This window comes from Ambystoma mexicanum, chromosome 5p (genome assembly GCF_040938575.1).
Source record: "Ambystoma mexicanum isolate Mex_15411 chromosome 5p, UKY_AmexF1_1, whole genome shotgun sequence".
NCBI classification, from domain to species: Eukaryota; Metazoa; Chordata; class Amphibia; order Caudata; family Ambystomatidae; genus Ambystoma; species Ambystoma mexicanum.
The window spans coordinates 587,775,124-587,800,569 of NC_090930.1; the positions used below are offsets into that span (position 1 = coordinate 587,775,124).

At 44.8% G+C, this 25,446-nt stretch overlaps 1 protein-coding gene across 4 annotated transcripts in view; it reads right to left on the reverse strand.

Moving 5' to 3' along the window:
* Positions 1-25,446, reverse strand: part of DIAPH2 (diaphanous related formin 2) — a 5,141,990-nt gene that overhangs the window by 2,385,465 nt on the left and 2,731,079 nt on the right. For all 4 annotated transcript variants that reach the window (XM_069612994.1, XM_069612992.1, XM_069612991.1 and 1 more), the window contains one exon: positions 13,324-13,563. In XM_069612994.1, coding sequence (XP_069469095.1) covers positions 13,324-13,563 — 240 coding nt within the window. The remainder of the gene's footprint in view (positions 1-13,323; positions 13,564-25,446) is intronic.

Here is a 25,446-nt window from a genome sequence, read left to right on the forward strand (position 1 = left end):
TTTCTTTGCACCTGCTAGGAGAAAGGAGGTTGATTGTATGCCCCGGTCAAGGGGCAGTGTGAATTATCAGCTCTGGTGGATACTGGATCCCAAGCGACAGTCCTGTCAAAAAGGGCCTTTGACCAACTAAACTCAGGGCGGGGGGAGGGCCACCAAATTACACTGACACCACTTCCCGGACAACTCCAAAATTTTGACGGGAATGATATTTCCGTCAAATGGACTGAGGATCTAGACATAAAAATTGGACGGTACTGACAAATCCGGTGATCGCTGTGACTCCAGAGGGTACACCTTGTTTACTGGGGAACAATCTCCTTAAGAGGTTATCACCTCTGATCGACTGTGTAAGCAAGGTCCTCTAACCGCCCTATCAAGTTAAACATGAGTACCAATTATGTAAGCCTGAATGGTACCTATCACATAATTTATCAACGTTCTGAGAATGTAGAGTTCCTTTTAAAAAATATCAAATTCCCAGACATCACAGTCATCTCTGTAGGAGAACAAACTGGTGATGGGAGCCCTCCTTCATTCTTGAAAATCAACCTTCATCCCAAATTTAAGTGGCAATCCACACTGGAAGCAAAGACCCTAATGTTTTACACCAGTCCAAACTCAGAAGAAACCTTGAGTCCCGTGAAACAAGACAGAATCCACTTAAAGTCTGACGGACACTCAAAAAAACGTTGAGCAGTTGTTTTTCCCCATTCAGTTAAATGGGGGGGGGCAATGCTTGCCAGATTATGCCTGAATAATGGGAGAAGCTTCATCAGCAAAGAATTATTCAGGAAACTCCCAAAAGATCAGACCATTACCACATTTAAATTGATTGACAAATGGCAAGTAGGTCTGAAAACCCAAAATTCCAAACATCTCCTGCCTAGTCTGTGTATGCTAAAAATGTCCATTACCAATAAAAGCATAGACCATCATTTTTGGGCCATGAGAGATGTCCCTGCTACCTTTAATCTGGGAAGTCACATTCTCAATCGATTCACAATCAATTTGGACCTTATTAATAATAAAGCCTGGTCCTGACTATGGAGTAACCCCATGGGCTTTGACAACATTGAAAAAGCATTCCAGTCAGCTCAATTGCTGCCTTATGCAGTTGAGGTTGAAGTGCGAGAGGAGGTTACCGTCCCGGGACAGGTGCGACAATTTACTCTTCCTCTCAAAATTAAGCGAGGACAGAACCTCAAACATCTGGACGCATATATAAATCTAAATTCCCATCTACAACAACAGGGTTTATATTTAAATCCGACACCTCTGGTAGACCTAGTAGACAACACCATTTGAGTATTGGTGGATAACAGCGACCCTCGAAGTATACTTTGGCAGCAGACACCTTTATCGGAATGGTAGTTGATGCCCAACATTCTTCTATTGATTTAGGTAATTAAATCATGGGAACAATCCCAAATGACTGTTTCGACATCAGCAAGGGTATTCTTCCAGAAAAGATTTTTACTAGGCATGGGGAGGAATTTCCTGGTGTACACTTCCTGCCCCTACCTCGACTCCCCTGCCCAGGTGAGCATCATCAAAAGAGATCTTTCCACCCAACTGGAAGATACCGCTGAAATTGCCAAGACCAAGGTTTTTCCAGGTTTCAAGCAGATGGTCGAGGAAAGGATCAATTTGGCGGATGCCTGTGAGACCGAGGAGCAAAGACAAAAGCTAAAACAGGTCTTCCTGGAATTCCAAGATATCTTTTCAGTGGACTCATATGACTGTGGACGCACATCCATTCATTCAACCACCATTCCCACTGACTCCAAGATGGCTCCCGTATTTGTGAAACAATACCGGTTACTTCTTGCATTCATGGAGTCACTCACAGAGATTATTAAGAATTTAGAATTACGTGGGATAATTAGTTCGATCCACAGTACCTTCAACAACCTGGTACTGGGGATCCTGAAACCAAACGGCTATGTGCAGACCTGAGGGAGTTGAACAAATGTGCCCACATGTCAAGATGGCCCCTTCCCTTCAACGTCCAGGGACAGGCACAGATCCAAGGGTCAAAGGTGTACACTGAAATTAACCTGACCAACAGTTACAGGAAAGTACTGGTGAGTAGGGAAGACCAGTACAAGCTTACCTTTACCTTCGGAGGGCAGCAGTGCACATGGACCCGAACACCTTTTGGATACATAAACTCTATCAATGAGTTCAACATCTTCCTACATAAGGCCATGCCCGATTTGGGCGAAAGGGGAAACCTGGCCTATGTGGATGATGTTTTGATCAAGAGCTCAACTGTGGAGGAACATATAGCAGAAATCTGCTATGTTCTTACCCAGTTGCAGAAGGCCGGAGCAAATCTGTCCTTTCAGAAGGCACAGTGGTGTAAGACCCGACTGAACTTCTTAGGGCACAAGATCACACCTGAGGGTCTTAATCCTCAGGAGAAGAAGGTGGAAGCCTTATTGAAATTAAAAGACCCTACCACTCTGGACTTTAAGTATAGTTGAATGTTCATTGAAGACTACGCAGAGGTCCCTCTACCCTTGGTCCATTTATTAAAGGTCGGAGCCGAGTGGGGTCCAGAACAATCCGAGGCAGTTAAACAACTGAAAAGAAGCCTTTCCCAGGCTCCTTGTTTGGATTACCCCATAAAGAACAAGGAGTTCTTCTTGGAGGCAGGGTTCTCAGATACTAGCCTAACAGCGGTATTGTATCATACGCATGACAAGGTCAACAAGGTCATCTCATACTCAAGCAAGACTTTGTCCTCTGTGGGGGAAAAATTCAATGACTGCAAGAAGGCTCTCCTGGCAAAGGTGAGGGCGCTGAAAATGTACTGCCCATTCATACAGGGGGAGCACATCATTATCAAAACTCATCATCAAACCTTGAAATATCTACAAAGTGACAGAATCCGGGAAGGGAATGTTAGTAATTCCAGAATTACTTCCAGGATTCTGTCTAAGCAAGGCTTTCCTGTGGAGGTCAGATATGGCCAAAACAAGAAGAGTCCCCTAGCACAAGGGTTGGAGGACTTGCATGATTGTGAAGAAGAAAACTGTCTTGAGGATGCAAATCTAATGATCAACAACAACATGGAAGCGTACTTAACTTCCCCGCATAAGGTCTATGAAGAAGACACATGTCAGGGGATACCCACAGTTTATGTGGATGGGTGCTTGTGCCATGTTTATAGCAAAGGGGAAAAATTACTGGAGGCTGGAATTGGGAATACCTGGTGAATGATACTCTGAACCCTCTGCTGGTTATAAAATAGGACCCTGAAGTATTCAGATTGCAGAGTTGAAGGCTATTTATGAAGCCATCCTCACTGCAGTGCACCACCAACTCAATGAACTGGTAATAATCACTGACTCTGATTATTTCAGGAATGGGTTTGTGGAGCACCTGATTAACTGGAAGAATCAAGGCATGCTTTGTGCCAACAACAGACCCCTAAAGAATGCCAAACTGATCCAGTCAATTGATGATCTGATAGCTTCCAATGAGATGGCCATCTATTGGAAGAAGATAAGAGGCCATTCCAAGATAGCGGGGTCAGATAAGACTGAGAATGACTTGGCTGACCAGCATGCTAAAACCGGAGTTCTGCAAGGGGCTTTTAAAGAAACGGAATCCCTGCTAGGTGAAATCCAAATGGCACCTGTCACCATGTCACAGACTCAGGCTAACAGCGAACTCTCAACAGCGCAGTGGAGTAAAGATACCCCATATGCAGATTTGATCACTGCACAGAAAGAAGACCGGATCATTGGGAAATGTCATCGACACATTGAAGACCCCGGAAGCTTTCCTCTAACAGAGTTGGATTATGCCCGTAAAGAGGATCTACGGGTGTTGATGAAGTTTTCCAAGATGTTCCAGATCGAAGACGGGTTGTTGGTAAGGAGAGCCCTATCTGGCTGTGACCAGTGGGTGGTACCTACCTCATTCCGAAGCCTGATGTTGAACCATGACGCATCCACTGCTGGTTATAGGGGGTTTCATACGACATTGGAAATCTTGTACGAGGATGCCTACTGGCCACCCATGGGCCAGGACCTCGACACTTAGCAGTACGTATGTAGAAACAAAACATAGGTGTTTGAGATGCATAAACTATATTCTATTCTAATGTTTTTTTATATAGTGCCAACTAACCCACAGACCTCAGAGCGCTGAACTCATTCTCTGTTTTCCCAATTAGTCCATCATCTTCATCATCCTGATCCTTAGCCAAGGTCTTCCATTTGTAGCTGACCTTGCAGTGTGCTCACTGTCCTGGAAAATTCAAGGGAGTATGAGCACACCACTATCTCCACCTGGACTTAATGAACAGCCCTTTTTTTGGGTTCTCCATCATGTGTTAGGAGACCATTAATTTGTCCATTTCAACTTCTCATTTACTGCTATTTGATTTTAATGTCCTTGCCTCTCCTAATCTTAACAGCAATGTGTCTTACGCGCATGGTCTATTCATTCACCTCCCTTAGTGTTCCTCATTCATCTCTTGGTTCCAGGCCAGGGTACTCCCTGGTTCTGCACATGAAAACAGCTTCATCAGTTCTTCATTGTTGCAATCCTAGGTTAATATTTGAGGTAACAGGGTTGCTTTTGGGATTTTTGTCATGATCCTTCGTCCACCTTCTTCTAATGGCCATCCTAAACGTTATTCATATACCGCTTTTAGCAAGCTTCTATATGCCTTTTCTACCTTGCGTTACGGCGTGTTTACAGTTATTTTTCAGCAAGTTACTTCATCTTCTTTATATTCACAATTAATTTATCTTCAGGTAAATGTTTTTCTTAGTGCTTCAGTTACACTGTCATTCTTAAGTATTTTCATAACGCCTCAACATGGGTTCATATATCATCTTTGTAACATCCTTTTGTTGTCATCAGATTTTCCTTAACGTACATCCACATCATCCGTAGACACATTCTGACAACTTGGTAGGTGACATATTTCCTGGTAACATCCTTCCACTGTTTCAACGTGAGGGTGCATTCTGAAAGATTGTCTGATTGCAAATCATCTTTCATATACTCGACCCAGTACCAGAATATTGCATGGATTCATACATTGGTTCCCAATTGTAGCTCTTCACTTGCTATTCCAATAAGCTGGTGGTGAGGGGGGGACAGTGAAAAAAGCATTCACCTGCACCTCTACACCCTCACTTCACACCTACCTCCTTGTACCATCACCAGGCTGGATGGCTAATGATGCAAAACAGGGCCAGAATTAAATTTCTTTTCCTGGTTCACACATCTATCCACGGTAAGGCAACACTGTATATATGCTAGTCCATCCAACTCTATAAGCATTCTTGTAATCTCTGCCTTGCCTCCTCGTCTACCCCTGTGGCTCCTTGCCCTCCCTGTGCTTCCTCTCGCTTCCGCTCTTTCTCTCTTCTTGCTCCACCTGCATGGAATTCTCTTCCCCCGGACATCTGAGAAACAATCCACATGGATGTGCTCAACACCAAACTAAAATCCTACCTCCTCGCCTCTGAGTTACCCTCTTAACCTACCTCTCATCTGCCTGTTAGCTAACGTTTTTGCCTCACCTCTAACCTGCCTCTGTCTCTCACTTCCTCTGCCTCCATTCTAGCGCTTCACCCATCACGGTCACGTCCTGAGCACAGCTGGCTGTACGGCCTACCTGCACTTAAAAATGTCCAATGCAGGTTGTCCTTAATCTATGTATGTCCACTATTGTATTGTCCCCGGTGAATGCTCCTTTTATTCACCTCCACAACCTGGGCAGAATTTCCCTCAAACTCACCCCATTGTAGGAAGCTCACTGCTTCCCGTCCAATCTGATTTCTTATCTGTTGTACGTTCTTTTGTGATTAAAAAGCATTGTTCCTCCTGTGTATTAATTCATAAATAAAATTAGTAGATACATACATAGTCACGGATAATAAAGGGGAGAGTTGTTTGCTTCGTAGGCAATGCATCCAAAAAGTGTCACATCTTATAGAATCTAAAATATGTACATGGGAGTTCAAATATTTACAGTACAAAGACATCAGACTACAGCAAGAGGTCAAAAGATATCTTGCCGTTTCCATCATATCTTTTCTTTTGTATAATCAGCAGTTTCTAGAGATATTATATCTAGGACTTATGTGGAGATGTAGGGTAAGAGATTAAGATGGAGAAGTAGATAAATCCTTCTCAGCTAAATTTAATCAGATACTGTTAGGGCTTGTTATATATTTATGTAGTGTGTATCCCTTCTTAAGTATTTCTATGCTTTTCCACCTTAGCAATGTTGTTAGTGTAGTTCCACGTGTTCACCCTCTCCTTTAATTCTTTTTGAAGTTTTCCAAAGCAAACGGCTGGGCCAAAGGCCATTGTTTTTTTGTAAAGCATTTTGTTCTATTAGCACCCGGGGTGGGCAAAGCAGCCAATCGGGTTCCATGAATCGCGGGCTGAAACTGCTGATCTCATCCCGCATTCCATGGAACCAAATAGCTGCTTCCACCATCTGAAGTTTCATCTTCTTCCCACCATCCCGTTCCCTTCATTTTTTTAGAAACCCCAATCCCCCCTCCCCAGCCACACTTACCTGATAATAGCAGTGGCGGTGCCTGCCGCTGCCACAGCTTCACTCTGTCTCCATTTGCCGGCCGCCATGGAAATGGAAGAGGAGTTCCTTATGGAGCATGTCCTTACAGATCCATGGTGGCCATCTTGTGCCAGTATTTTCATTCAAGGAATGGGACGCGTGCAGTGTTCCGCTCCGTGAATAAAAAGAATGTTTCCCTAACACTGGATCGGAAACCTGGGGTTCTAATAGCCTTAACTCCCTCTGCGGCGTGCTGGATTGGGTGTTATCGGCCCGGGGACCTTCCTTAAAGTTCCTTGAATGTAGGTACTTCATCCAGCAAAAGGGTTTTAAGAAAGAATAGAATAATTCTCATTTTGGCAGGAGCTTCTTTAGCAGTGCCGGCTGCTTATGTAGGGCATGAGGGAGCCGTCCACCCACCCCGACGGCCCCCAGGAGTGCAGAGAAAACAGTGTACTTGCTTTGTGCATTCATGATTTCAATTAGGAAAGTATTTTACTCTCTAACATGCTGCACAATGTTTAAATAAATAATTATCATGTAATTCCAGTCGAGTCACGAGTTGGACGAGGCTGACTCTGATTGACACACAAGCAGAAGCCGGGGCGCGTCCCATTTCACACATTTACCGTACTACTACACTGCATGGTGCTCATAGGGCTCCACGCAGTTGACGTAATACACTTGTGTTAAGAGACTGGCGGGATGCTAGAGCTGTGGCCCCGCCAGTATTGATAAATGCGTAAACAGCGCAGTGTCAGACATGGCAGGATCTGAATGGTAGCATTGGGGTTAACATTTGTTTTATTGGCTGTTTGTCAGACAATGAAATGTCTTTGTTATGCTGAGTTGGGTGGGGCCAGGTGGGCGCAAGAGAGCCAGAAAGCTGAGTTTAGCGCCGCCTTCTCAACTCGGGAGTCCTTCGTTGCTTGCTGCAAGTCAGCCAGGGCATGGACAGTCGACCTAGCTGCCTTACACAGAGAGTTGCAGAGTCGAGGCAGGGCACGTGCGTGCATTGCCAGGGGCCATGACTTTCATTTTATATTGTGGACTCATCACTGACAAGGACTGGCTACACGAGCCTCTACCGTGACTGAACTAATGGTCTGGGCCTGGTCCACTCCATTTAATGGACCCATTAGTCCAGCCACGGTAGGCCAAGGCCTCCATTCCCTGTCTGCAACTTTTCGCTGCGCTGCATCTCCCTAGCTCCTCCTGTGATGAGATGGTCATGCTGGGACTGGAGAGGAAAGCAACAAACGGAAGTCTTGACCCGGCCCTGGCGGCCGGCCCTCATCCATTCAAGTCCTTTCTGCCTCTGTGACGGACTGTGCTTGTTCAATCCAGCCAGCCAGGACTGGACTTGACTGGACCAAATCAAAGTCACTCACAGACAGGACAGAGAGTAGGAGGACTTGAAATTGGGGGGCTCCGGTTGGGCAGTAACACTGGCACCCACATGGCACACGCCAGGGAGCTAGCAAAAGATGTAGTGCCACTTTAAAAGTGGCATGTAGTTGTTGTGAACATCTATGTTCTGGGAATGGGGCACTTTGTTGCATGCCGCAGCCTTTCTTATGTGAAGAATCACGTTTGCACAAGAGCGTCCTTTGTTACTGCTGCAGCGGGCCCATTTATGGGGAGCTCGTTAGTCTTTCGGTGGAGGCAGGTTCACCTGATTTTAGACAGGCTTCCTATTGCCACTTTATCTAGCCCAGCGGGCCTGCTCTAAACAGTGCTGTCAGTGCTATTTTACTGGGGCCCGTGATTGCGAGTTCCGCAGGCCCATCACAATTTATCTTCTGGCCCTTGTGCTTTTTTGGGCAATCTCCTGCCCTAGGTTTGCTGTCCTGCCACTGTCCATCAGACTTGGGATCCGCAGCCCTGAGTTTCAGTGGAGGGGGATGTGCTGCTCGGCTGACACTGCTCGTTTCTCTACCCTAGGGTGGCAATCACCTGCTGATGCCTGAATGAAAGTTGGAAATATATATAACACACCCCGTGTTATCTGAAGGGTTCCTTCAGAAGGTAAGCAGGGGTTTATGAACTTTGAAAGCATAACCATAATACAGTTAGTGAGGTTTGTAGCCGTTTGTTAAAAGTTGCTCCGGTGCTGGGGACTTTTATTCGTTCAGGAAAGGTTTGAAATCTGGATATAGTTATTAGCAAGAGCTGAGTGGGTGGGTAGCAGTGATCATATATTGGCCAAGTTGGGTGGATATGAACACCGATTTTTCTGTTACCACTTTTTAATGGAAAGGGGTTTTCATATTTTGAACCGTAATGCTTTATTTCGAAGGATGCTTTTGTAATTAAGGTACAGTGGGGCAGGAATTAACTTTTGCTGCTGAGGTGTACAGCGGCAAGGAGTTAGGTTAAGTCTTTTTAGGTGTTGCTTGAGACGCCTATAAGTCAAAGCTATTGCATTCGAGTTCAGCTAGGGAGAAATATCATATAAGAAGGGGACAACAAAGCGTTAAGGTACTGTTTGGTTATTTGCCCACACATTGACTATCCATAATGGCCATGGTAATTACTACGGCCAATCACAATCAGTTCCTTACTCTCCGTGCCCAAAACACCTAACCCATGGGAACTCTTTGAGCTTGCTTTATTCAAGCCTTACCATCAAACTTATGACTTAACGTGCTCCCCAGTGTTTTTTTCAAAGCAGTCTTCTGAAACCTGATGACATAATTAGAACTATATACCCACTAATGGTGTAATTAAAACGTCTTAAGCAGCTCGATTTATATACACTCTGCTTCCCTTCAATGCATTCCTATTTTTTTAAAAAAGCATCGGCAAAGCCAACAGTTTTGGCTTGTGTATAGATATTAGGTGTTTGCCAAGCACTGCTATTAGATGTCCAGGTATGCACCTGCTACATTGAATGGCCAGTTAATAGCACTACGACTATTTTTTTTTTGGTAATTGCTTTTCCTACACAAAAGTCCAAACTGTTGACATTACCAATGCTTGTTTTGACGGTTGTGGGGATTTCTCGGGTGCCGTGAGGGTGAAGGGTGGTGGGTGAGGCATGCTCGCAGCTAAGATATATTGTATTTCGTGCAGGTTCGTAAGGGAGGGCTCTGGCAGGCATCGCATAACTTTTCTAGTGCTCAGTTGTTGAAAAAATGCTCCCATGTAAGCTGCGATTTTCCAAGCCTCTGCTTTGTTTCCATCTGTTCTGATGTGAATGATTTACTTATGGGAAGGACGTGCGTTGGCATGTGAAGTTAAATGTATTTTGGGTTCCGATGCAAATGTATGAGTAGTTTGTGCAGCACTCTAGCCTCATTGAGCATTGCAAACCATCTGATGGTGTGCTTTTACCTATCCGCTCCTTCAGAACTTTTTTTATAGAGGCTTTCTAGACTCACCAAAAGGAGCTTGTGTCTGGGTTTATCATTTGGAATATATAATGTATATCCCAGAGTTGTTCGAAACAGGCATGTTTCCAATAGTGGGTCTTGTACAAGGTAGTTGTACAGGGGAGAATGACTCACTGTTTGCTCCTTGGGATATTTCCTCTGATGACTGGAAAGCGCCGCGAATTGCCGTGCACTGAAGAGTGGACGGGTATCCTCTCGCTCGTCTTGAGCCGAGAGTTAATGCATCCGGCTGGGCCTGGAACATTTGCCCACTTACAGCACGATGAATTCTGAAACTGGACGTTTGTTTTCCCATAATGTCCGTTCTTATTATGAGAAACAAACGTGCAGTTTCAGAATTCATCGTGCTGTAGCAATGGGCTTGACACTCACACAAGAGTTCTCAGACTCATTGACCTGTACTGCACTCTGTTGAGTTCATTATCCAGGAATTAACAACACATGTGTTTCGGTTCCTTCCCACCTGCTCCTGATCATTTACTGTCTAATTACCCAGACTTTATTTTGATTTTACGAAGGCAGACCCTTGTTGAACATGTTTTTAACATTACAGTTTCTGATCATCTTCACGTCGGCTCCCGAAAAACTCCAAATCCATTGCCATCCAAATCCTTCTCCCTTTGGATCCTTCTGGCAGTCCCAGACTTGAATATAGGGCAATGCTCAAAGGGTGGCCTGAAAGCCTGGCGTCGCCCAAGTTTCTGGGCCATTTTGATGTCCTGATGCACCGTGTACATGATCATTTTGGCTACTTCTAATGGGCCCAATGTGCTTTAAAATAGGCCACTTGCACCATGTTCCTAAAATGCAACACGTGGTAACATTTAATTGTGTAGAGAGAAATAATCAATTAGAATGTCTAAGTGTGGCCCCTTTGATTTTTGGAGTCCAGGTCTATTTCTTTTGTTCTGGCTTTTGGCTCACCCGTGTTCTTGAGCATTCCTATTTTATAGGCCCGACAGATACACACACACACACACACGCACACGCACACATACATAAGACCTCATTAGGAGTTTGGAGGTAACCATGGCGCTGTTAGCGCCATGGCTGCCTCCAAATCCTTACCGACTCCGCCCTGGTGAATGAAGCTATTACCGCCCCATTCCAAAGTTGGCGGTGGCGGTAATTCCCTATTCACCAGGGCCCTTCCCCATTCCCATTTGAGCCCCTATAGGGCTCAATGGGAATGGGGAAAGCACTAATAACGGTACCGCAAATTGCGGTACCGTTATTAGCACCAAAGTCACTTTGCGGGTCCCGTCCTTAACGCATGGTAAAACCGGTACCAGTAAAACCTTACCGGTACCAGTAATCCCTTACGCCCGGGTCGTAATGAGGCCCATAGTGTACCATCTGTTCTCAATACAAGATGCTGTGTAAATACACTGTCACACTTGCACCCATGTCATCAGGGGTCAAGGGTCATGTGATGTCGTTTCCGCTACCCCTGGCATTTTGGTGAAATGACATCCCTGCCTAACACTGTAACTGAGTTCGGTTTCTAAGAGCGATCCGGGTTTCGAACCTATGATGCTCTTCATGGTCTTGCTTCCAAGACCAGCGTGTTGCCCCTGGGCTAGCCTGGGCTAGCCTCGGTATTTCACTCTGACAACCCCGAACACAGACAGCTTACTTTGATTTCTCAACTTTGCCTTGTGATGCCAAGACCAAAACTAAAACACAAACTTGCTGCACATTTCTAAATGTGCTTACTTTGCCAGCAAATAAGAAGAACAAGAAGTACATTCGGCGTCTTTCCACTGACTTATGACATCTGGAGAAGCACTGTCCTGCAGTCTTACAAGGACTTCAATAGAATCAGCCCGACTAACGCGGCAAGATTTACTCGATCAATAACAGTCACTTCAATGCTTAATAGAATGGCCCTGGTTCTTTTATGTCAATACGCTTTCATGCACTCTCCCAAATGACCACTGTAGAAGTGCTAGACCGCCTAAGTCTGTCCCTAGAGTGGAGTTCTCTGCCGCCACCAGGGGTAGGCAGGCTTTTCTCTGCTGAAGGAAAGAACACGAGCAAAGGGAATATAAGAGTATGGGCAAGTGGTAAATAGATGCTTCAAACCAAGGGACAGAGGTAGGCCCCAATATTTTCTGGCATGTGCCTGAAATCAGTTTGATGAAAGGGAGAGCAACCTTGGAATGGTACCGTATTCTAGACAATATAATGAAAGTTGCATTTTGTATTAGATCGACGTTTAAGGCTTGATTTCATAAAGATCTTCGTCCATTTAGTGCCAGCGAGTGCAAGTGCTTTCTATGTAGATCCTGGGGCCCAGTGAGCAATTGTGGAGTTCGCTAGGAATGCAGAGCTCCCCATTGTATCGGAAAGCGAATGCCTTGTTCTATACAGAGACGAATAACGGACTACAGAACATCATGTACAGTTTAAGCAGGTTAATCCCTGCCGCATTTATCTGTTTGTCTGGGAACGCACAGCATTCAAATCATAACCAATCTCACAGACTGTATTTAATATCGACTTTTAAATGTGAAGAATCTTTTTAATCAAAATAAGAAGAAAAAAAACGGAGCCTGCAAACTGATTCAGATTAACCACGTCTGACTGCATTTCCCACGTAAATAACCACATCCAGCAGGTTTAATTATGTGAAAGCTATGGCTTTTCAATTCCCCCTTTGCCTTTAATTTTACGGTGCCATTCATAATTATGCTGTGGAAAAATATTTTCTTTCTGAAATTGAACACGTTTTCGGTTTAGAGTACGAAATGACACGTCTGTATATTTAATCATTTTTCATCAGAGCTATTAAATTCTCCAGCTGAATGCAAAGGCTTTTTTTTCCCATAGAAAATGATAATACGGCCCTGTCAAAATCCTCGTATGCCTCCTTATTCTGTGTAGCCTTACGTTGCAGAGGAAACTGATGTTAAAGCCCAGCGACTGGACATTCCTTGAGCCCATTAGTGTAGGCCTTAATTTACAGAGGAAACTGATGTTGAAGCCCAGCAATTGCACATTCTTTGAGCCCATCAGTGTAGCCTTACCTTGCAGAGGAAACTGATGTTAAAGCCCAGCGACTGGACATTCCTTGAGCCCATTAGTGTAGGCCTTAACTTGCAGAGGAAACTGATGTTGAAGCCCAGCGACTGGACATTCCTTGAGCCCATTAGTGTAGGCCTTAACTTACAGAGGAAACTGATGTTGCAGCCCAGCAATTGCACATTCTTTGAGCCCATCAGTGCAGCCTTACCTTGCAGAGGAAACTGATGTTAAAGCCCAGCGACTGGACATTCCTTGAGCCCATTAGTGTAGGCCTTAACTTGCAGAGGAAACTGATGTTGAAGCCCAGCGATTGCACATTCTTTGAGCCCATCTGTGTAGCCTTACCTTGCAGAGGAAACTGATGTTAAAGCCCAGAGACTGGGCATTCCTTGATCCTGAGTTCATGTAATTTCCCACCAGTAGGACCAGCTCAATCAGCTTGTTGAAGCTCTCGCTCTTCTTCAGCTCCTCGCATGCAAGGGTCACCGCCATGATGTCTGGCCGGATATTGCTCACATGCTCCTCAAACATTAGTTTGAACAGAATGCCGTTGAGCCGAGGCCGCAGCAATTTTATGGAACTCATCTGTTTGAGAGAGAAAATATATCACTTTGAGAATAGAACTTGCAAGAAAATTAACATCATGTCCGCCAAATGGTAATATGAATGCATTATTTATTTTAATGGAAGCCTCAATCTCCAGTGAGTTCCAGCGCAAGGTTTAAGGACTTTTGTCAACCGGAAGACTCTGAGAAACATTGCTAGCCCCCCCCCACACCTGGAATTCACTGACCTCGCCCTACCAATAAACTGCTCTGCTGAGACGTCCTTCTCCAAACACACATACATGTCAGCAAGCACTTTCCCTTTATTATCCTCCCAAGTAGAATGGCCCCTGCCGTTCCTCTACTAAATGTTTCTAATCTGAAAGTGCATTGAGCCACATTTAGCACTCTATAAAAAATACACTCGAATTGAGTCACTGAGAAGTATGGTTTACTCTAATGGTATAAAACATTGTGACACGTGGTTGCTTAAATTCGATAAACAGTTCATCACAATTAACAGTGCTTATGAGGCTTTCTTGGGAGGATAGCTCAGGTGCAGCACGCTCGCCTTGGAAGCAAAACAACACAGAACAATTCAGTTTCAATCCCTGGGTGCATGCTTAGAAACCTTTGGGTATTAAGCGTGTCATATATAACCTATTATTATAATAATTTTATTATTACAAGTCAATCCTTAGATAGTGGTGGATCAATATATTCAATCCTGTATTGAACAGATAATGACAAGGATGTTGCTAACCTAGTGCTGTGGGTGTACTGTGCCAGTAAACTGCTCCCACCAAACATGCTAAAAGCGGAGGGTAATGGAAGAGAGAATCAGCAGGGACATTATTAAACCTCTTATTTACCATTAGTAATACGATTCAATTAAAAGGCTAACAGTCTGCCTGAGGTTTTGGGCTTTGCAACTACAACAAGTGTAAGGCAAGACAACCAGACAATAAAAAACACCCCTCTAAGGAAAAAGGCACTGTGTACCTCTTTGCAAGGAAAACAAGATTTATTTTGTATACAAAAAGGAAAAAGGTGACAGAAGGTCCTGTAAAACCAAATAGACATGGAATTCTCTGTTACTTCAAAGCAAGTACACGATTTAAGGGAAGAAATCATCACTCATGATGCAAACAATATGTCAATCCCTCACCCGGATTGGCTAGCGCCTCTATACATACTAACAGTCCCCTATAAGCAATTGACCGGTGGGCCACATTCTAATCTACCCCTGGCCTCTAAGACATGGTCCCCCTACTCCGACACCTTGGTTCCCAGCTACTAGATTGGTGAGTAAACTGTGATGTTACTCACCACATTGTCCTCTTCACGTGGTGTGCACCGGGCCTCTAAGACATGGTCCCCCTACTCCGACACCTTGGTTCCCAGCTACTAGATTGGTGAGTAAACTGTGATGTTACTCACCACATTGTCCTCTTCACGTGGTGTGCACCGGGCTCAGTGGAGAACTCTGAGGTCAAATTGTCCCGTTGAAATAATAGTGCCCTTCTCTTGATACCAGACACACTGGCGCCCCAACCATGCCTCCTCGGCACAGGGCTAGATTTGTTTACATCAATTCTTGCTCCTCATATCACAAATCATGAGGTGTTCTGCTCCTCACTCTAGCTTATCAGTTGCCCACCCGCAATACACCTCCTGGCGAGGACCACATTGATTGGCCTTATTCTGATGGATTTAGGAATTCAATTTTCCAACCATCTATCAGTTCAAATGGGATGGCCATTGTTCCGGAGGGCACTGATGTCCTAAATCTAGACCAAGCATTTTGGCAGCTCGAGACTTCCAACCTGGATCCTATGGGTTTGTCCTTCAGGACAGGCGCAGCCCTACCCTTGCTCTGCCGCTCACATTCCATTCTGGTTTTGCAGGTCTACAGCTTGATACAATAAAACCATTATCTGCTCGTCGTTAATGCCACTATTCACAACTTCAATGCTGGGGCTTTGGAAAGGGGAAAATGATTAGAACTCTTCATTATGCCACACTGCTCCACCTCCAACAAGTAATACAAAATGCTAGGCTTCAAAATATGGCAGTAGTTCAGTATTTCCCGCACCCGGGCCCTGTGTCTACATCATCATTGTTAAACATTAAATTTCACTACAGCTACACAATATTACCCATGCGCTATACCTGGGTCTACCAACGATTCTACAACTATGTACAACAAATACATTTGCTGTTCTCATTTTCACTGCCCACCCCCTTTGGCCCGCACCTTTACTTTCTCATGTGCAAATAGATTTTTCTAAGCCTGAATCATTTGGGGTGGCCCATTCAAGTATATGAGAAAGCAGTACAAGTATAAAAGTTAAAAAATAATACATCTTCAAAGATTGATATAAACAATTTTGGGTAGAAGCAGATCCCGAACGTAGGCTGAACCAGACATGCCTGGGCCCACCTGAAGAAGGGTGTTTGGACACCTAGCACAGCTGCCTTCATATGCAGTTGTGTTTCTTCTGAAATGCAAATCCTGCAAGCAAGAGCCGCTCACATGTGGAGGACAACATTCCTATCATACCTGCAGATAGACCCAGCAAGGTCGCTTAGCAGAATCTACTTGTGTCAAAGATTCGTTTTTGGCCCAGAAAAAGTATTTTTTACAAGCAGATGTGACTGTGATGGACATAAAAAGTGACTCCTCAGTGTCTGTAAATTGAGTTTGCTGGTACATGTAGTTGCGTAATCACTGGATGAAGCAGTTATAATTTTAAAGAAAAATGCTACACGTGTGTATATAAGTACCTCCCCGAGTTCAGAGAAAGGTACTATTTTAAAAGGTTCATTAGACAGATTTCTGCCACAATGTTGCTTAAAGATACTGTTCCTGGAGTTCAAAATGCTTCAGTGAACGCTCTTCGCAGATACTGCCTCATTACGACCCAGGCGTTAAGGGTTAACGCCGTCGTTAACCCTTAACGCCTATTCTGATTTTAACGGCTGCTTTTAGCAGCCGTTAAAATCCATGGCGCTAACCTGCCATGATGCTAATTACGCCACCGTAATTTACGGTGGCGTAATTAGCGCCTTCCCCACTCCCATTATGCCCTATGGGGCAAAAATGGGAATGGGGAAGGGAAAATGGGAAATGGGGATTTACCGCCCCACTCACCTTGGAATGGGGCGGTAAATCCGCCATCCACCATGGTGTAAACGTAGTTTACACCATGGTGGTAAAGTTGGCGCAATTAGCGCCTGGGTCGTAATGACCCCCACTGACCACAGAGGGCTTCATCTCTCGTGTAGTCAAGCAGCTTTAAAGTAGAATTTCAGTGATAACTGCTAACGCCTGAAGGCAGGAAAGACATGTCCCCTGTGAACTTGCTTGACAGGTTTGCCCCGATTAGGACTTTTGCAGTTAAAATGCAAGTTTGAAATCAAGGCAGGCTTTTCAGGTTTTTACATTTTCAGGTTGCTGAATATGGCACACACATCCTCAGCTACTGCAGAGCTAAGCAGAGGGGGCAGGACTCGAAGCAGCAAACTAATAGACGTGTCAGGATGGCCCACACATGTCTTGGCTTGGCCTCCAGCTTGATGGTGACGCCATTCAGAGACAACGATCAGGAAATCTGATTCAAAGAAAACAAGGCAGTCCCTTCACTGGTTCTGAAAGGGAAGAGCCCGGGGGCTTCCTCAGACCCTGATGCAAGATCTCTTTGGTAGGCATTTAGAAAACAATTCTCAGACTTTCTTAAAGTGAATATAACAAATGTTAACATAATTGGTGGCTTCAATCACACTCTATCTAATAATCTCTGACCTAGGAGCAAACCTCTTTTCAGAAGTGGCGCAAACTTCCAATCTTGCTCGACTTGTGTGATGAAGCCCCATGCCTAGTTCTGGGGAAGGCCAAGGCATTGACTTAAGTGGCTGGATGCCAATCTGAGCAGTAGATGTTGGGCCCAACGGAACCTAGGGTGAAAGAAGGGAGCAGCAAGTGGATGCCATGGTCACCTTCCCTTAGTCCTCATCACAGGGCAGGAGACAACCACAATAAACAAGTGTAGGAATGTCCAGGTAGTCTTGACACTTCTCAGCGATCTAGCATGTTAGTGGAGGACAGACATGGTAGACTTTACCTTCTACAGTACCTAGGGAGGCAATGTGGGAAAGTTAAAATTCATCATCTGTCAACAGGGGGAGCGTGAAGCTCTCTCCCGGCAACACTAAACCTCTAGTGAATTGCTCTTTGAGTGTCAGAAAGCCACGCTTGTCATAATCTTGCAAGTTTGTGGTTTCCCAAGTGTGGGTCCAAGTGAGGTTGATTCAAAGTTACAAGATCATAGTCTCCCAACAGAATGCTCCCTCCCCAGAAACAATATGCTGCAAATTCCTTGTAAACCAGCATGTTCAGCACATTTAGCGAGTCAAGGGACCTACAAAAGAATGTTTCTTTGCATAATGGCCACATGCTTAGGCAACAGGAGGCGGTACAGCGTCCTTTCAACGTGGGATGTTTTTTCGTGGGGGTTTTTTACCACTATTATTTTAACAAAAAAAGCTCATAGAATTTTTAGGGGGGTTAGACAAATATATATATGGGGTGTGGGTGTTCGAGAACAGCAAAAAAATGAAAGAGGAAGGGAGTGCTTGGGGATAACCCCCCAAAAAATAAAAAAATAAAGATGCGCTGAGTGTTTTTGTAAAAACCCCAGTGAAAAACATCCCACGATGAAATGACATGGAACCCAGGAGGCATCAGACCTATAAAGGCAGCACTAATACTTATGTAGCACAAACTGCTCCGAGGACCATTCGCCACAATGCTCCACACACTTTGAACAGAACTGGGGCTCTCAGGCTTTTCCAGTGGCTTGAATGCTCTTTAAAGTCATTTTAGTTATGCAAGGGCTTCTGTCACCCCATATCGATTCTATTGAAGTTGCAGGCTTTATGGTTTTCCAAACACTTCTTCCTATTACTGTCTATTCGCAGGATGTCTGACCTCCTGTACCCCAACAGTCACTCTGCTACTTTACTTGTGTCATCAGATGGTTTAGTGGGAGCAGCTAATTTAAGAGCTATAGAGGTGTATTTGAGGTTTGCCTCAACCAAGACCCCACATGATTATTTTCTTATCACCTCCCTGATGTTTACGTAGCATCCTTTATCCATTTATGTTCCTTCTTTCACTCTATAGTCCTGCAGAGGTCCACCCTAAACCACCAAAACCCCCATATCCTTTCTATCTACTTCATGGTTCTTTTCCTCAGTTTTCAACACTAATATGTTCCCAAGTAGGTCTATTCTGAACCACCTGTGATCCCTAATGTTATGCCACCCATTTCCTTTCTTGGTGTCACAACTTCTTCTACATCACATTCACCTATTTAACCTTTATATCTGAGCCCTTCTGAGTATAATTCATGCCTTTGGCTTTCTGTGTTATGCCTACCCCGATGATACTCAAATCATTGTGTGGTTGGATCTTACTCAACCTGAGTCAGTGGGTCGACTGCGGAACTGCCTGCAAGCTATTGGTGACTAGATGGCTGTGAACTGGCTTAAGCTCAATGGAGAAAAAACAGAGGTGCTAGTGGTGGGCACGGCAATGCCCTCTCTGTTTTGGACCCCTAAATTCTGGCCTGAGAGTGTTGGCTCATTTCCCTATCCACTCTCTTCAGTGAAAGACCTAGGGGTCCAAATCTCAGCCTTTCTATCTATGGCCGATCAGGTCTCTTCTGCATGTCAAATAGCATATTATGAACTCTGGACTCACCGGAAAGTCCAGCCTTCTATGCCTCTGAAGTTTCATGCACCTGTGGTCTCCTCCTTGGTCATGAGCAATATTGATTATTGTAATGCCCTCAATCTTGCCCTTCCAAAACATCTGCTTTAGCACTTTCAGCTGTTGCAAAATGCAGCAAGGGTTGTGCTTTATCCTCCCTTTGGTGTCCATATGCCCCCTTTGTTGCGTCATCTCCATTAGCTCCCTGTCGAGCAGCGTAATCGATTTAAGGATCTGTGTGTAGTTCATAATGCTTTCTACAAATTGGGAGCTGAATTTCTTCAGGAAAAGTTGTGTATGTACGTACCTACCAGGCTGCTCAGCTCACCAATCCCTGGAATACACACACCTTCAGAGAGGTTGCCCTCTTTCTATCTATGGCTTGGAAGCATATACTCTTATTCACTCTGTGGCCAATGGCAGCTGGTATTTACACCTCCTGAGTACGTTATGGTGTGTGATACTCCACAGGGTGAACATAGGGTAGTGATAGATATGCCTTACGCTTCTACGAGCCAGAACTTGTACAACACCCAAAGCACCAATTAACCCAGGGCCCCAGTTGCCTCTCTATCTATGTCCGATCAGGTCTCTTCTGCATGTCAAAAAAGCATATTTCAAACTCTGGATTCTGCAGAAAGTCCTGCTTTCTATTCCTCCGAAGTTTCATGCACCTGCGGTCTCCTCCTTGGTCATTAGCAATATTGATTATTGTAATGCCCTCTATCTTGCCTTCCCAAAACATCTGCTTTAGCGCTTTCAGCTGTTGCAAAATGTGGCAGCCAGGGTTGTACTTTGTCCTCCCTTTGGTGTCCATATGACCCCTCTGTTGCATCATCTCCATTGGCTCCCTGTCGAGCAGCGTAATAGATGTAAGGCTCTGTATGTGATTCATAAAGTTTTTTAGTATTTGGGAGCTGAATTTCTTCAGAAAATGTTGTGTATGTACATACCTACCAGGCTGCTCCGCTCCCCAATCCGTGGAATACACACACCTTCAGAGAGGTTGCCCTCCTTTCTATCTATGCCTTGGAAGCGTATACCCTTATTCACTTTGCGGCCAATTTACAGCTCCTGAGTATGTTAGGGTTTGTGATCCTCCACAGAGACTTCCTATGCCCTGTTGCCTTATTCTATTTTGGGCCAGTGACAGATATGCCTTACGCTTCTATGAGGAGCCAGAACTTGTACACCACCCAAAGCACCAATTACCCAGGGACCCAGTTGCTTGTAATGTCCAAAACTTATATCAGTTAACAATTCTAATAATCAAAGAAATTAAAATATGGATGACGAGCAGAAATCCCAAAACAATGCGCTATTTCACTTCCGCAGAGCATGGGCATGGTTGAACATGCTGGAGACTCCACCATAAGAGAAGTCAAGAGCTTGGGATATAATTATTTATTTTACACATTCTCAGGTACAAGATGAACCCCATGTTTCGAGAGAATCAAACTATTGCAGGCCAACATGACAGTTGGGCAAATGATGTTTGGCAGTCATTTTGTATAAATCCTTATTTGATGTTTTCTCAGAAAACAACAGGACCAATGACATGATGGACTGCCATCTGGTGAAGGTGTGAAAGCACTATCCTTTTGTTTGTTAAATATTAAAATAATACAGGTAAACTTGTCTCAGAAAGGATGGTCCACTAACACCCCGTTCCCAAGGTTCCAAGCCAAAAACATATTACAAACATGCGCCTTGCTGCATCAGTCTCCTGACCGCTGCAGCACATGTTCCTTACTGGTCAAGGGCATGTTCAAAAGGTCATATGTCGCTTGTTGACAGCTGCTGTCGACCAGAATCACTGAAGACAGAGGCAACATTTAATTTCTGCACCTCTGATTCAAATCGTGGTCCTATCTATTGTAATATATATTTGCTGATATGTGTTTATATTTTCACTAATTGGCCATCACTAATCTAAGATTCTCTAGTATACAGTCCCACCCCAAAATTGTGGGAGAAAAGACAAATTCTGTGTATCACTAGGTCTCTGGTGTACAAGGGAACTGGGGAGGGGTTGCTCATTTTAAATAGGAAGTCTCTATTTATATGAAAATGGACTTTGTATTCTCCATTGCATTTAAAATCAAAGGAGATGTCTCATCAATCCAAATCAAAAAACGTTCTACCGAAGATTATCCACCCGGATCAGGCAGGCTTTGTGTAAGGGCATCACATGTATGACAACATGTATGTATGACAACATCTGCAGGGCTATAAACACTATCTAATGGGGACAGAGAACAGGTCAGCATACGTGGGTATTGGCATTGGACACTTCCAGACCCTTTGATATTTTAGATTGGAGCTTGCTACAGCTGACCCTTGAGAAGTTTGAATGCAGACCTATCTTCTCCCGTTTGATATTAGCCAATTTTGTGAATCTGACCACAAAACTAATGATCAACAGGCAACTAACCAATAGTACACCGTTCCGCAAGGGAACTAGGCAAGGGTGCCCACTATCACTGCTGATCTTTGCTATGGCCATAGAGCCTCTAGCGCACGGGCAGAGCGAGGCATTCTGGGAATGGAGGCGGGCACCTGTGGGACCCAGAAAATAGCCCTTTGTGTGGACGATGTCCTACTATTCTTAAGGGATACGCAGGCTATTACACTATTAGAGAAATTTGCGGAGGTTTCAAGGTTTCATATTAATTACCCTAAATCCAAAGCACTTAACATCACTGAAGATCCAGAGAGGGTGACGGAGTGGGAGGGACGTTACCCATTAAATGGAGTCAAGGGGCCATAGACTATTTAGGAATAAACCTAACATCCCAGGACTGCTGAAAACCCTGATAGAAGATCTCAAAAGATGGGATATGCAGGAATTGTCCTGGTCAGCAGGTATATGTAAGACTCACCTGGTATCCACGGGGGTGCACACGATACTGGATGGAGGTCTAAACGCTATCCCGCACCCCTCTCTGCTTGGTTATGTGCCAGACGTGGTGTAGCGCCTATGGCAGGAGAATGGAGGGTTAAGATACTGGTTGTGTGATGGGTGGACTCCCACCTCCCCCTGGTCCAAAACCCTCCCTTGGAGTTATTCCTCGCCTTAGGTTTTTGTGTGTTGAACTCTCCGTCCTGTGTCTCTGTGCAGGGGTGCGAGGTTGGTGCAGGCATTCCGTGGACCTAGTTGCTTCACTGGTCCGTGTGCCCTTATGTCGGGTCCAGACCAGCTGTGACTCCGACTCTGCTTTCTGTCTTCCAGGTGAGTTATAATGTCTTTTCCGTCTTTATTCTGTCTCTTTCTTTCACTCCGTTTTCTCTGTCTTCTCTGCGATTTGCTCCACTACGCTGTTCCCTAACAATGTCTCTTTTTGTTTTCACAGGGATGGTTGCGATCTCAGAGTTGCCGTGCCGATGGCGAAGACCACAGTGAGTTATTGATACGCGGAGCGCTGCGCTGTTTATTGGTGTTAATTGCTAACCTGTGTTCTCTTCACTTCTTTGTACAGGTTGCGGTGATGTCCTAGAGTGATGAACGATCGAAGCGCTGCTTGCCCAGGTAAGTGCTTTCTTAATACTGACCTTTTTCCTTCTCCCTTGCAGGTTGCGGCGAAACCCGGAGATGGGCGAGGTAAGCGAAGCGCTGGATGAATTCAAGACCGGTTACTTCACAGGTAAGTGTTCTTGCTTGCTAATGTTGTTCTTGTTCTTCCTGGTTATTAATGGAATCCGGATTTAGCGCTTCAGGATCGGGCCGCCAGAGAAGCAGATGAGCAGGAGCTGGACACAGTGAGTGTTATGCTGCAGCAGTGCAGAATAACGCGAAGCGTGTTCTGCTGTTTGGATGTGGTTTAAATAGCCCAGGAAAAGTAGTTCCAGGCCAAATAGTTCCAGGCCCAGGCACACCCAAAACACTAGACCGCATGGCTTGGTTCTAAAGAACTGAGCTGTGTAATAGGCCTCCATGTTGGATTAAGGTCCAAAACTGGTATTGTTTTATTCCATATAATGGGACTAGGACTGACTCGACTCCAAGTATGTTTCTGATGGAGTTTTAAGGCCCTTGGAGCCAGTGTGAAGGGCTTTAGCCCCACTGCTGCCAGGGGGCGGTTATACCTGAGGGGGTCAGGGGCATGGACTGTGACAGTATAGTGGTGGTCAAGATGTCCCTTCTCCCCAGGTTTCTATACCTAATGAGTGCACTCCCGCTACAGATCCTGAACCCGGGGATTAAGAATTTACAAAAGAAAGTCATGGCCTTTATTTGGAAGGGGAAGAAGCCCAGGGTCCCCAGGAAGGTTCTATTCCGGACACAGGCAATTGGGTGCAGGGCGTACCAGAATTCCGCAGATACCTATGGGCTGCACAGGTAGCACCAATGTTACAACGGGCTCCCTGGGCGAACCAGTACCGATGGGTAATTTTGGAGAAGGAGGCAATGAGGATCCCACTAGAATGTCTGGGGTTCTTGTGCGCGAGACATAGAGGAAGAGAGGGTATATTGTTGGAAACAACCAGGGCCACTTTATGGTACTCGGACAAAGCACTACGTGGTAAGAAGATAAAGATAGGAGTAGGCCCACTCATGCCAATGGCCCACAACCCAGACTTTACGCCAGGCATACAACCCGACTTTTGGTCCCGCAGGGAGGAAGGGCAAACCCTGACATTAAAGGAATTTTACTTAGAAGGGGTACCACTAACGTTTGAAGGGCGCAAAGAAAAATTCCAGATCCCGGAGAATGAACTATATCATTACACCAAAATTAGGCATTGGATAACAAATACAAAAGTGAAAGAGGGAGCATCCCGGGAACCAACAGGGTTGGAACTTACAATAAGGGAGGGGACACCGGAAAAAGGAGTGTCGCAAATATACTGACTGCTATGTCGGACAGACCCGGAAGAAACTCTCTCATATATGGGGAAATGGGAGGAGGAGGTGGGCAACCCAATACCCTTAGAGACCTGGGGACAAATATGGCGACGGGCAGTGAAAAGCTCCAAATGTGTTTCGATCAAAGAGGCAGCCTTTAAACTATGCCTAAGATGGTATATGATGCCATATCAAATACACTCTATTAATGCTAGCACCTCCTCACTGTGCTGGCGAGGCTGTGGGGACACGGTAGACCTGATCCATATGTGGTGGGCTTGCCCGCGGGCACAGGCATATTGGAAAGAAATCCTGAGCCACATCAAAGAAATAGTGGGGGTGCAGCTCCCTATGGACCCAACAGTGGTACTGCTGGGAGAGGCAGTGGAAGGCAGTTACGCAAATACCAGGAACAGAGCCACGCTTTTAACCCACATATCGAGTGCAGCTAAGCAGGGGCTGGTAGTGGCCATGTAGTGTGTAAGGCTGTGGGGGGTCATGACCATGGAGAAGGTGACAGCATTGGCACATGGTGAATACCCCAAATACCTGAACACGTGGATGCCTCTCCATGAGTTTACTAAAGACAGGGAACAAATGTATTTTAAACCCAGAGTCCTTCGTAAAGTCTCTGTTTTATGACCAAGTGAGTCTGATAAAGATAGTCCTAAATTGTACTGCACCAAATTGCATATGTGAAACTTCCTTGTGTTTTCTCAACCGAACGTTACTAAGAATCATGGAAAAGAGGGGGGGAATTAATTGTTTAACTGTTATACTCGAGAACCTACTTAAGAAAGAAATTAAAACTGACTATGAAAATGCTTAAACTGCTACACTGTTTTGCTTATAACCTAAGCTCTTGAGATGAAAATACAAAATAAAGTTTGTAAAAAAAAAAAAAAAAAAAAAGGATTCACTTTGTCCTTGAGCCACTGAAATGGGACTTTCAGCACCCTAAGAAGCCCATAGCAGTGGGACTCTTGTTTTACACCACTATGAAATGTCCTCTAAACGATTCAACCATGATGGAAGCCTTCAACCATACAAGACCTACGATGCTGACTTTGGAAACTGGAAAAGCTGCATGCATCCGTTGATCCAACTGTACTCATCACTGATTCAGCTTAAAGAAGAGCTCACCATTTCGGAAGCCTTTGGAACATTCCATCTTCAAACAATGCAAAAAAAACCATCAAGACGTTTAGATCAAACCTCAACTCTAGCAGCTGGAAACCTAGGGACAATTTCTGAATCGACCTAGAAGTACACATAGTCTCAAGGTAGCTTGAAATGTCGAACCG